A 14112-nucleotide genomic window follows, 5' to 3' on the forward strand; every position below is an offset into this window, starting at 1 on the left:
TAGCAGAGAAGCAACACAAGAGTTCAATTCTGGATCTAGCTGATTCAGGCGACGATGCCAGGCGCCCGCGTCATAACCAACGCCAGAAGCGCTCCAAAATTGAAAAACGTGTCAATCAGCTCGCACGCAAGAAGAAGTAGCCAGGCACCGGACCCAAAATCAGTGCTAGATGCACTTCTGGACCAACCATTGCGTGATCCACTCCGTCTCACTGAACACACATCCACCCCACAGGCTTTGAGCATGTTGAGCGTCGTCCAGAACATGTGTGCCAAAGTGGGGGGATGTAGACCTCCTAGATAACCTCGGAACAAAGAAAAGCCAAGGAAAAGCATCAAGTTAGGAGGAGGAATCGTCTGAGGACGATGAAATCCTAACGATTTACGAGACTCACCCCTCATGAAACCAGCGAAAGGGAGCGCTTCGGTAGATTAACTGCGTTAACCATGTTTATAGCCTTAAACAGCAAATGGTCAGATATACCAATTACCTTCGAGCAGGATGATCAACCGATATCAAGCTCCAGCCATGGACTCGCAGCTCTCATCCTCGACCCCATTATGGACACCTACCGACTGACCAAAGTCCTAATGGACGGTGAGTAGTTTAAATTAAACTTCATTTACGAGGACACCTTGCAAAAGATATAATTTGACAATTTGCGCACTGAGCCAAGTCAACCCACCTTTCAAGGAATAATCCCAGGAAAGGAGGCACGATGCATTAGTAGGGTCACGTTACACCTGATATCCGGAACACCCGATAACTACCAAATCGAGGAGTTAACCTTCAATATGTACATTTCTGAAATGATTACCATGCGCTCCTCGGACGAGGCACGTTCGCCAAATTCCACGTCGTCCCGCATTATGCTTACACAAAGCTCAAGATGCAATGGCCAAATAGTGTGACCACAATCCAAAGCAACCGGGCCAACTCATTAGTGCACACTTAAAAGAATTAGGAAATAGAAAAATGAAGCAAGCATGGATCCATCCCAAGTCTCTTAGATGATGTGTAGTGCTACAAGCCAGCCGGTCATACTCGGGTTCTTGGTAAACCAGTTGGGCACGACCAACTTTAGGGAAAAGAGCAAATTTTCCACTGGTTTCCTAGTTTTTTTTTTGTTTTTCCTTTTTCCTTTCTTTTTTCAATGGTTTTCTTCGTTTCTTTCTCTGTTTTCACTTGTTTTTTATTTCTTTCTTTCCTTTTCTTTGTTTCCTTCGGTTTCTTTGTTTCTTTTTTGGCTTTCGTTGCCTCTTTTCTTTCTTTCTCTTTTCAATGGTTTATTTATTTATTTCTTGTTTCTCAACAATTTTCCTTTTTCTCTCTCGATTTTCACTTTTTTATACACATTTTAGGTATATATCTAATACATTTTTCGAATACACATTTAACATTCAAGATTAAGATTTTTTAATACACCGTCAATATTTTTTCTACACACATTTATCATTTTTTGAATGCATTATTAACATTTTTTAAAATAGCATTTTCTTGAATACAAGGTCACCTTTTTTCTCTATACACATTTAGCATCTTTCAATGCTTGATTAAAAAAAATTAAGTACAAGTTTAACATTTTTTAACACATGGTCACCATTTCTTGTATGCATTTAACATTTTTCATTTGCTTGATTAATATTTTAAATACTTGTTTACCATTTTTTCAAATGCTTGGATTAACTTTTTCTAAATACATGTTCGACTTTTTCACACACATTGAATATTTTTTACCTTTTATTTAACATTTTTCGAATGCTTAGTTAAGTATTTCAAATGTTTTATCTAATTATTTTGTAATACATTTATTTAGAATCTTTTAAAGTATAAATGAAAGAAAAATAACAACAACAACAACAATGAAAAACGTGAAAACAAATACAAAATTGAGGCTCTGTCCTCCCGCGCGCCTGTGCCAGCCCATCAAGCGCTCGGCTTGACGCGAGGCTTCCATACATTTCGCTGGAAGCGAGACATAAAGGCACCCAACATATACTCGCCCCTAGATCAGGCAATACTTCTCTGCGCTGGAAGCTGTGGAGGGTGCTCTTATTTGCCGAAATCACTAATTAGCCCCCTCCCCTCTTGCAAAGGTCACTACCATTGCATGTGCACCACTTGTCGCAACTTGAGAATTTTTCTTTTTTTTCCATAGGTTGGTTTATTCAAAAACGGGTTATCTCTCAAGCTGTGCGTCTAGATCTTCGGAAATAGATCCCATGTAAATAGGTTTTGATGAATATTTTTTCATGAAAAAACCCCGAGCCGAAAGCACAAATTCCCCTACTTTTCTTCCATTTCCGAGACACAGTTGTGCCTCTCACGGAAGCAAATCTGTGTCTCCACATGAAGCATATCTATGCCTCTCGCGTAAGAAAAAAAGATTTTTTTTATCTTTCCGAGCAACCTACGCCTCTACAAGAAGCAAATTTGTGCTTCACGCGGAAGAAAAAAAACATTTTTTTCCTTTTCTTAGAGGCAAATCTGTGCCTCTCATGGAAGAAAAAAAATGTGGTTTTTCTCTCTTTTTAGAGGCACAACTATGCCTTTTGAGAAAGCAAATCTGTGCCGAGCTGCGCTTCTCACGAAAGCAAACCTGTGCATCTCGCGGATGAAAAAAAATACGTTTTTCGCGTAATATTTTTTGGTTCAAAACATTGGGAAAACCGGGCAAAAAAAACCATCAAACACCTGAAAACACGTATAAAAAACAGTAAACAAAATCTCAAGGAAGCACCCAGCACGTGACACGTGGCGACGCCAAATGGCACGCTCTCAAGCTACCAAAAGTGACCTTGGAGGGGCTCCTGCAAGGATACCCCTTAATTAGTTGCTGCCAATCGCTGTCGAGCATCCGCATAGGCAAGCTCGAGTGGCCCGGCCCATATAACACTTTCCCTGCTGCGTGTTTTCATTCTGTTTTATTTTTAATGTGCTTAATGCAGATATACTGCACACTTGCATAGCGTCCCTTTTTTAGTCTTTTGTTTAATTCTAAACTTTTTTGAAACATGAAATGTATTTTTGTGAAAGTGATTTTTTAAACACAAACAAAAATTTGAAATTCATGAATACTTTTTGGAAAACTCAACATTTTTTAAAATCCATTTTTTCGAATTTGTGAAGAGTTTTAAAAAGGGAATCCTTTTTTAAAATTCTAAAACAAATTAAAAATAAGCATGAACATTTTTTTGATTTGTGAATAAAATTTTAAAACAAGAAACAATTTTAGTAATTCTGAACTCTTTTTGATTTTTTTGAAAACCCCAAACATCTTGTAAAAAAGCAAGCAAAATTTTGAAGATTTTGAACATTGTTTTGTATATTTTGAATGTGAAAAACACGAAAATGAATATAAAGAAAAATGAAACATAAAAAGGGGAAAACCAGTGATGAAAGCGACAAAAAACAGAAAACCGGTTCAGTGCTTGGAAACTAGAGTCGGAACCCACTTAGTCCCAAGGAATTCTCAAATAAAAATCTTATGACATTCTTCTTCTAGTCTAGAAAAAAAGGGATCTGACTGAGAATGTTTTTTTTTTGCAGGCAGAATCTGACTTGAGATATATGAAAGAGCCAAAGCAGTCTGATGCTGGTTGTTTCTTTCTTTTTTTAGATGAAAAGGGCACACAGCCCCTGCTCCATTACGCAAAACGAAGCACAAAGTTGTTCATACAAGAGAGCACGCGGAAGCCAGCAGCTCACTGCTTCAGCCAAACGCACTAAAAGGCGCAAAAAATGAGAAAGAACACACACACCCACTAGTTCTGACTAGGAACCGCACACGCCAAAAAACTAAAACAAGTTTAACAAGACGGCTCTTTCACAGCCTGATATAACAATACAATAACCAAACCCAAACGCTATTGCACGGCCAGCACCTGACACCGACTGAAGAGACTTATCTAGGCGGCTTTAACCAGTTATTGGGGGAATTTAGTAAGCGCCTTCACACTTCAGCCAGGATCTGGCCACATCAGAAGAGGAGGGCTTCTTGCCAACAGCTCTAGTTTTTTTTGAACACCAATTCACCCTGTCCTTGACATGGCTTGAGGCTAGACAACTCCACGAAGACAGATTCAGCGCAGTTTTTCGCCAGATAGCCTGCATACCAGGCCAAGAAACAAAATTGAAAATCATGTCATTTCGGGTCTTCCAAATAGCCCACAGACCAGCTGCATGAACGATATGAATCGCAGCAAATCTGTCTCCAAGAGACCAATAGGAAGAAAAGGACATCATATTAGTTTCCCCTTCATATCCAGTCAGCCTGGATACAGCTTTCCAGAATTCTACAGCAATGACACAACCAAAAAACAGGTGATAGCAGGATTCCAGCTCAGAGCAGAAGACACAGGTTGCATCAGGAACAGTCTGCCTTTTTCCTAAGTTATCTCTAGTGAGTAGCTTATTATTAGCTAGGAGCCACAGGAAAATCTGGATCCTAGGAGGTATTTTTACAGCCCAGACAGCAGGAGTACTGACTGGTAACACCCCCCTAAAATTAACAAATTTGTAAAAAGACTTGACTGTGTATACTCCTTTGGAATTCATATTCCAAACCAAGGAGTCATCTACATCAGTGTACAGGATAGACTTAGCAATCTCCAGAAGCTCATGCCACAAGTTCATAAGCTCCTGGTCAAAGCATCTCCTAAAAGTAATCTTTTTTTTTCGAGAGTACGCCAATGGCGTACCATATTTTTATAGAAGAGAGCAAACATAATTACAGGAGGCTAGGCATAGATGCGAACATCATGCTAGCAGAACCCACTCAACACCTAAAAGGACAAAAAGATCTAACTACTCACAAAACGGTGTAATCTTCCGACTCCTGCCTCGTCCCAATCTCTAAGCTCGTCAAAGATTTGATGCACCAATTGGGTCGGCCTCCTCTGTTGCTCCAGCCGCCCAAATACTCTGGCATTTCTTTGTTTCCATAATGACCAAGCGACGAATATGACGATAGTGTCAATCCCTAGTGACAATTGCACTCCTCACTTGAAGCCACACGCCTCAAGTGAATCACCAGGTTGTGGTTGCCTCACGGTGACACTGATTTGTGTGAAGCATAGATGCCACACTCCTGAGCGTAGGGGCAATGGAGAAGTATGTGATCGACCGTGTCTTCTTCTTGTAAGCATGTGTAGCAAGCAGCCGTACTATCCTGCAGGCCGTGCTAGCTCGCCGATCCGAGGTCCAAAGTCTATATTGCACCGCTAGCCATGCAAAGATTTTGCATTTGAGGATCGCCCCACTCTCCAAATACTCTATACGTTGGAGAGATCGCAAGCCCAAGATGCAGAGCTCGATACACGGACCGAGCTGTGTACTGCCCCGATGCGTCCAGGGCCATGTAAATGTATCCGTCGCTTGAGGTCATGAATAAGCATCCCATAGCAAGCCACTCTGAGTTTGCATGGAGCTGTAATAAGTGCATGGAAAGGTGGCTCTCGCGTTGATAATCCGTCTCCCAACTTGCTATCCCCAACGCATGGCCTGACCGAACTGTCTCGCGTTGTTTTGGCACTCTGGTGGGGGACCAAAGGCAAGATGGCCGGTGGGCAATGTCTGCAAACCGCCAAGCTGTTCATCCATTGATCTTTTCCAAAGAGCGACGTCTGTTGCCACAACAGCCACCGGTGATCTGACACGAGTTGGTATGTAGAGCTGCCTCGCATCTTCATCAAACCAAGAACGGTATGCATTTGCCATGGTCTTATCCAAGGTCCGTCCGCCTCAAACCATTCCCATCTCCACCGGAGCTGCCACTAGCTTGCAGCTTCAGATTCTGACAACCGAGGCCTCCAAACCTTGTTTGGGCGACATCTATAGATTGTTCCACGCCACAAGGCATTGCGCGCCGTTAACCATATGTCCTTACCCAGCCCAAACAACAGACCCGCATCCAAGGCGTTAATCTCATCAAACACCCAATCAGGGGATTAAGCACCATCAGTTGATGGATGGGTCTCGCCGCCACCACTGATTTGATGAGAACAAGACGCCCTGGCGTTGAATAAGACCTCGTTGCCAGGATGGCAAGAAACTCCTCACTTGATCGACGAGAGGCTGCAATCCGCTCTGGACAGTTGATGTATCGCCAAGGGGATGCCCAAGTACTTGCAAGGGAACTGCCCCAACGTCCACATTGCAGATGCGCGGCAACTCTGCGCTGGGTCCATCCTCCGAACCCCGAATCAAAAATCGCCTTGGATTCCTGTAGTTCACCTCCAGACCTGATGCATGCCAAAGCTTGCTAGCGCTTGCTTGACAAAAATCAAATCCATCTCCGTTGGCTTGATGAACAACGCAACGTCATCCGCGTAGATTGATAACCTTTGAGTCGGGGAGATCCCATCTTAAGATTACAACCATCCCAAACTCTGTCAATAGTAACATTATGCTCATGGCTATGTTATATAAATCCCAATATTGGGTGGCTAGGATAGCATTGCCAAACCAATGATCCTTCCAGAATCTAGCTCTCTTGCCATTCCCTATATGCCAAGAAAAACCAACCTTAGCAGCTTGAGCTGCCCAGAGAACTCCTTTCCAGAAAGGAGAAGCTCCAGCAGCAGAGCAAGCAAAAATGTTATTACTCCGAAGGTCATACTTAGAGTCTATGATGTTCTTCCAAATTTTGTCCTCGGAGTTATAATACCTACTTATCCAAAAAGCTAACAAACATAAGTTCATATCCCCAATATCAGAGATACCAAAACCCCCAAACTCCTTTCTCATATTAATAGATCCCCAAGCAGTCAGGTGATATTTATGATGGCCCTCATAGTCATCCCAAAAGCTGTGATCTAATTGGGAGTTGATGAGCTTAGGCCCTGTTTGGTTCATAAGTCCTAGGACTTTTTTTAGTCCCAACTTATAAGTCCCAAGTCCCTAAAAAGTCCCTACCTGTTTGGTTCCTGGGACTTATAAGTCCTTATAAGACCATATTACAACTATAAGTCCCTATAAGATTCTCTTTGAGAGTCTTATTTCATAAGTCCCAAATGCCCACTTTAAGTCCCTATAAGTCCCTCCTGTTTGGTTTAGATAAGACTTATAGGGACTTTTTTAAGTCCCTAAACCAATAAGTCCCTGGAAACAAACACCCTCTTAATAGCCCACTTAGGGAATTTGATATACCCCGTAAGATAGGCTGGGATACTGGCTAAACAGGCTTGAACTAGATCAGCCTTTTGCCAAACGAGAGAAGTCTCCCTCTCCACCCTGCCCCCCTCTTAATAATCTTGTCAACCGTAGGTTGAAGATCCTCTTTTCTAAGCTTACTATAGTGCAGGGGAGCACCGGTTGTTTCTTTCTCGCTGTGAAGAAAATGAAGAGGTGTCGTGTTCATCCGACGAGAGCGCCAATGTGAAGCTTTGCGACGAAATACCAGATTCTGAGGTCATCACGATGGCTCATTGAGATCTCGGCATCATGTTCACTATTTTTAATTGGGAAAAGGTACAGAAATAAACAAACTGTGGATGGATAGCCAAGCTGCCCAAGTAACCCTGCTTTGTCCAACACGATCTCCCTCACGCAGCCATCCCACAGTTGACAAGTGATTTTCAAAAGAGAGTATGAACTGGCGCGTTCGTCCACGTGCGACGTGTATGATTCAATTCAAGGGGCAGTTGGCGAAGGCAACTGCGCAATACTAAATTCCCACAGTTTCAGCATTATTGCACGCAATTTTCTATCTCTGAAACGGGACTGGGCAAGAGATCCAACTGCCTAATGTACTACTACCAAGCTTAATTCTCAGTCAGTACCCAGTTTACTACTGCCTCTGTAAACTAATATAAGAGTATTTAGATCACTAAAATAGTTATCTAAACGTTCTTATATTAGTTCACGGAGGGAGTACATTATTGTAAAAACAGTAGAAGAAGAAGCTCACAGCTGCTTACATATCAATATCAATTGCAGGCCCGTCTCATACGAAAGAGCCATTTGTACTGTGCTTACACAAAGAATGAACAGCTGCACATGTAAATGGAGGAATGCGCAGGTGCATAAAAAGAGTAGAACATTTTCACTCCCAATGGCGAGTTTCTGCACATGGAGCAACAGTTCCAGCGAGTACCGCTGAAGAGCACGGCACATTGGCCATGTCCCCATCGAAACCAACTAGACCATGAAGGTTCCTGACTGAGCAGTGGATCCAACTAGCACCGAAGAGCACCGCACATTGGTCATTTCCCTATCGATCGAAGCCAACTGGATCAAAGAGAGTTTCTGAATTCTGACGGCACACACACACATGGATCAACAGTCCCTGATCCAGCAGAGCTGAAGAATATAGCACGTTCGACGTCTCCCTGTCAAAGCCAGGACGGGGTCTCTGACTTATCACATCACATGACATGAGAAGGGCACGTTGCACCATCTGTGCATGTACTGCTGTGACCATGTAGAAACGGTCCGATTGGGCAGTGTCCCAGTCCCGGTTTGAATACATCAACCTCCCAGACCCAGCTAACACCAGATTCTGAGTTAATTAAGTTGGTAGACACAGCATGAGCTGCTAAGCAGTTTCCCTCCACGCCACTCCTCTTCTCGTTATTTATTTTCTCCGAGTCCTGCCGACGATCAGTTCTAGCGGACGGCATTCCTCCTTTCGTCATCCTCCTGCCGGCGATTCTCGTGGAGACGCACACGCACATACGCATGATGGGGATCCAGCCCAACTTGCTCAACCAGCTGGTGTCGCTCCTCCTCGGGGCGTCCGTCGCCGGGGTGCTCATCTTCTTCATGTCCTCGGACGGGATCGGCGCCGGGCCGTCCACGCCCGGCATATCCAGCTGGGTCAATGGAACCATGGCGGTGCCGGTCGCTCCTGCGCAGGAGGCTAACCACACGAGCGCAAGCAAGGTCGACGGCGTTGCCTCTCCCCTGGAAGCCAGCCACAACACTAGCCAGGTTTCAAAACTTGCGATTCTTGCTCACTTAGTTACTATCTGTATTTTTGCCTTTAGCGTATCTGAATGTTTGGCCTGGTCCGGCAGGCGGCGGAGGACGAGCTGGAGCGGCTGCTGCGGACGGTGGCGGACGAGCACAAGACGGTGATCATGACGTCGGTGAACGAGGCGTGGGCGGCGGAGGGCTCGCTGCTGGACCTCTTCCTCGAGAGCTTCCGCGCCGGGGAGCGGATCGCGCACTTCGTGGACCACCTCCTCGTCGTGGCCCTCGACGCCGGGGCGCTGGAGCGGTGCCGGGCCGTGCACCCGCACTGCTACCTCCTGCCACCCGTGGCCGGCGGCAACAAGAACCTCTCGGACGAGAAGGTGTTCATGAGCAAGGACTACCTGGACCTGGTCTGGAGCAAGGTCCGGCTGCAGCAAAGGATCCTCGAGCTCGGATACAACTTCCTCTTCACGGTACGTATTCGTCGTCGGAGCAGGTGGCACAGTTTGCCTAGACAGACAAATCAAAAGAATGGATGTTAGTGAGAACCGGTCCAATGTGACCACATTTTTGCATAAACATCCCTCTCACACTTGGCAATAAAAAAACTTGATGCTTGTTATTAGCTTAGTCATGACATTAGCATCTTGTACCTTTCAAATATGCGGGGTACATATCCTACCAAAATACACAATGCGTGGTGGAATATCAAAATTCGGTTGTATAAATTTGTGAGAAATCGCTAAGACATTCTCTTCTTTTTAGAGATTATACGTGTCTTTTAAATTTATGTGAGTATTCTCAAACTTTCTATCCTCCATTAACGCACCACTAAAACTTTTGTTGCATTTACATCTTAACAATGTAGGACGTGGACATCATGTGGTTCCGGGACCCATTCGAGCGGATGTCGGTGGCGGCGCACATGGTGGCCTCGTCGGACTTCTACTTCGGCGACCCGTACAGCCCCGTGAACGCCCCGAACACGGGGTTCCTGTACGTGAGGTCGAGCGCGCGCATGGTGGGCGTCTTCGAGGCGTGGCGGACGGCGAGGCTGTCGTTCCCGGGGAAGCACGAGCAGCAGGTGTTCAACGAGATCAAGTTCGAGCTGGTCGACAAGCGTGGCCTCCGGGTGCAGTTCCTCGACACGGTGCACAACGCCGGGTTCTGCAACAACACCCGGGATTTCAACACGCTCTACACCATGCACGCCAACTGCTGCGTTGGCCTCGCCGCCAAGCTCCACGACCTCGGGAACCTGATGAAGGAGTGGCGCGCGTACCGGGGGATGGACGACGCGCAGCGCCGCCGCGGCCCCGTGCGGTGGAAGGTCCCCGGGATATGCATCCACTGAGTCTGAGTGGTTGGTTCATGGCATATGCGCATGTGGTCGGCCATGTCTGTTTGAGATGTAGTACAAATGTGTCTGCAGTTGTGCGCAAGACAAGATCGAGGTTTATGTCGTCAACTCGTAGTTTGCTTAGAAGGTTTGAGTGTTCATATCGCGTCATGAGAATGCGAATCCACGAATAGTGTATGACGTATGATCTTGAAACCCAAGAGAGTGATAGTATGAGATGCCCTCAAGGGGATGATGAGAAGCTAGCCTTCCTCGCCGAGCTCCTTGACCTTTGTGACATGATGGCTGGACCCTGGCTTCTTGGTGGCGATTTTAACATGATCATAAGAACAACAGTAACCTCAATCACCGCACAATGAGCCGATTTCGTCTCTTCATCACCGACCTGGTGTTGTTGGGACATTTATCTCCATGGGCGACCCCCACCCTGGTCCGGAACGACCGTGTTCTTTGCACCACCACCTATGGGACGACCCACCCCCAATGCATGCTATGATATCTTGCCTCCACCGCTTCCGATCACTGTCCGCTAGTTGTATACTGCTCCTCCCAAGCGCATTGTAGGCGAAGATTCCACTTCGAGCGTTTCTGGCTTTCAGCAGGTGGTTCTGTCCACCTGGAACTCTATCCCTGTGGATTAAGATCCATTTTGGCGCATCTATTCTCGTCTCAAAGCTACTGCATGGTGACTCAGGAGTTGGAGTGCTCGTACCCTTGGTAACATATTCACACAGATATTTCTAGCGTGTGAGCTTATCTATCGGCTGGACATGGCATAGGATGCGTCCGCTCTCCCCACCCGAGGCCTGGCTCCGCCGCAAACAAAAGCGCGCATACCTGGGGTTGGCCTCTCTTGATCACTCGATCGCAAGGCAGTGGGCGCGGTTTGGCCGACTGCAAGAGGGAGACATGAACACTGTGTTTTTGAAGATTCATGCTACACACCGAAGACAAAAGAATCACAGCTTCAACCTCTAGGTGGGTAATCGGACTATCTCCATCCATGAGGATATGACTGCTGTTGTGTTTGAGCATTTCTTCTGTATTCTTGGTACCCCGGAGGCCCGCCAGCTCACCATCAATCTCTAGACCATTGATGAGCGAGACTTTAGCCTTTCTGACCTCGATCGGCCGTTCACGGAGGATGAGATTTGGGTGCCTATCAAGCAAATACCCACGGGTTGTGCCACCATCCCCTGGATCCACCTACGTCGAACCTCCCCAATCTCTGCTTGCACCCCCCTGATCTCTGCCAACACCGTCGGCTAGAGGTATCCCTGCACTGCGCCGAAGGGCCAGTTGCGTCGCTCGACTCAACCTGCACTAGCCCATGCCCGACCTACACCAGGATGAGGTAAAAAAGACTCCCAAAAAAATCATTCTTTGGATACTGGTTGACAAGTATGATGTCTTCTATTTTCTATACTTGAATTGTTCATTGGCAAGTGTTGGTTGTGTTCCTGAATGTGGATGGCAGCAGACTAAGGCGTAGCATAGTGGTGGAAAGGGCTGATGCCTTCCCATCCACCCAGGTTCGATGCATGGTACTTGCATTTTGGGTTTGCTGCACATATTATTATATGGTACTTGCATTTTATATTAGGTTTCTTACAGTCTTCCTTTCAAAAAAAATGTGGATGTCATCCCTTACAGTCTTTCTGTTAAAAAATATGGATCGCAGTAGCATGAGAAGAGTTGTTAGATTTGTTAAGTCGCATGTAAATGGCATATATGTTAGATTTGTTGTCCATTGGCAAAATCAGTAGCATATAATTTCACTTATGACTGTCATATGCATACATGTTGAAAGAAAATTGGAATCTAGAAGTGGCCACAATATTTTGTAAACGTGCTTCCATTGAGAAGCAAAAGGAGAATATGCATTTTTTTAATGTTGTTTGGTACAAAAACGTAGTCACGTAGAGCAGATAATGGAAGAAGTTGTGTCATGTGGAGAAGATGAAGGAAGTGACGAGTACTCCATAGCAACTAAGTTATCTAGGGTTTAGGGTTGAAAATCGTTGTTTCCTTAATAATATGAAGACTAGCAAAGGGAAGAAGAATTGTCTTAGGAGGATGTATGATCAGCCAAATAGGCGTTAGAATGAAATTTTAGGCGTGCGATCATGGATGTGTTATTTCCCATCTTTTATGTAATGTTACTTGAGACTTATCGGAAAATATCTCCTTTCCTTTATGTTATTTCACTTGAGACATGTTTAACAACATTTTCCTTGATCATGACATGAATATGTTATTTTGTCATCTCTTGTGTTGATCATGACATGAATATGTTATCTTGTTAACTCTTGTGTCGTGCCATGGTTTTCTTCTTATTTTAGAGTTCATCATGTTGCTTGTTTCCAATATTTTTTCCTTCTCATTATGAGCACAAGTGGAAACCATGGTGAAGAGTCTAAAACTACTTATCCAGATGTTGTCGCATTTCATAGGGCAAAGGCAGAAAAGACACATGATGGTTCCTCTTGTTGGTATCATGTACAATAAGAAGTATGTCATAAAAATGAGTACATATAATTACCGGACAATAGTGGGTTAAAGATAAATTGAGTACTCCAAAATATATCTGTAACATGTTCAAGATGTACAAGCCTTGTGTTGATAGATTGCATTATGCGCTTGTTAACACATATGGCTTGAAAGCAACAGCGAAGATGAGTTCAGAATAAGCATTAGGCATGTTTTGGACAGTTAGGGGCCCTCAATCCATAAGCCAAGTGGAAAACCGTTTCAAGATATCAACTAAAGTTATACATACAAAATTCAATGAAGTATTAAACTTCTTGAATGCTATGGCTATAGACATCATTCAACCAAATTATCCAGAGTTCAAAGTTGTTCATGAAAGGCTTCAAGATGCGAGATTTGCACCTCACTTTGATGGTTGCATAGTGCAATTGATGGGTCACATATTTCATGCAATTGCCCCAAGTTATGAGAATGAGATTGTCAACCACGTTGATGGTCATGGATACCCAACACAGAAATATCATGGCAGTGTGCGACTTTGACATGAGATTCACCTCTATAGTTGCAGGATGGACAGAGTAAGCACACAACATGAGGATATTTAAAGATACTTCTATGAAGTATGCTGATAGATTTACACATCCACTTATAGGTATTCATTTCATTTTTCGTGTGCAAATTAATATTGTTTTAGTTATCTTGTTGATTCCACGTGTAATTCTATTACTTTATGTAGGGAGGTACTATCTTGTTGACTCAGGTTATCCCAATTGTGGTGGATATCTAGCTCTACACAAAGAAGAAGTACCATGTGTCAGAATTTCGCCAAGGTCTCCCACCGAATGGGAAAAAGTTTTTTTAACTATGTGAATTTAACCCTGCGTAATGCCATTGAGCGTGGACTTGGTGTGTTGAAGATGACATGACATATTTTACTCAAAATGTCAAGTTACCATTGTGAGAAGCAAGATCAGATCACCACTGCCTGTATGACACTTCATAATTGCATTGAAGAATACCATTTGAGAGACTTGGGGTTTGATAGATGTGACCGTGATGATAACTACATGCCAAGGAATTTACAACCCCGACGGATAGGCGATGTTTCCAACATTGTGGTTGGTGATGATGGAACTGTGCAAGCAACTTGTGAGGCAATTGCTAATGTCTTGTTGGCGGATCAAGCACATGTTTAAATATTACTTGATGAGTCTATGATGGTTAATGCATATTTTGGATGATACGTACGTTTCATATGTAAGAATGATGGTACGTTTCATATGTAAGAATGATGGTTGATGCATATTTTGGATGATATGTTTCGTATGTAACACTACCATGGTTGA

The 14112-nt window shown here is 44.3% G+C and overlaps 1 protein-coding gene across 1 annotated transcript; it reads left to right on the forward strand.

Moving 5' to 3' along the window:
* The first annotated feature begins 8575 nt into the window (after window positions 1–8575).
* Window positions 8576–10535, forward strand: LOC123075261 (uncharacterized protein At1g28695). Its single transcript, XM_044497916.1, has 3 exons — window positions 8576–8931; window positions 9018–9389; window positions 9785–10535. The coding sequence occupies exons 1-3, from the start codon at window positions 8680–8682 to the stop codon at window positions 10268–10270; spliced, it is 1110 nt and encodes a 369-aa protein (XP_044353851.1). The 5' UTR covers window positions 8576–8679; the 3' UTR covers window positions 10271–10535.
* Window positions 10536–14112: the final 3577 nt, after the last annotated feature.

Source organism: Triticum aestivum, chromosome 3D (genome assembly GCF_018294505.1).
Source record: "Triticum aestivum cultivar Chinese Spring chromosome 3D, IWGSC CS RefSeq v2.1, whole genome shotgun sequence".
Classification (NCBI taxonomy): domain Eukaryota; kingdom Viridiplantae; phylum Streptophyta; class Magnoliopsida; order Poales; family Poaceae; genus Triticum; species Triticum aestivum.

Coding starts and splice junctions, on each gene's coding strand:
- LOC123075261 (XM_044497916.1), top strand. CDS start 8,680: ATGATGGGGATCCAGCCCAACTTGCTCAACCAGCTGGTGTCGCTCCTC. Junction 8,932..9,017: donor CCAGCCACAACACTAGCCAG/GTTTCAAAACTT, acceptor CTGGTCCGGCAG/GCGGCGGAGGACGAGCTGGA. Junction 9,390..9,784: donor GATACAACTTCCTCTTCACG/GTACGTATTCGT, acceptor TTAACAATGTAG/GACGTGGACATCATGTGGTT.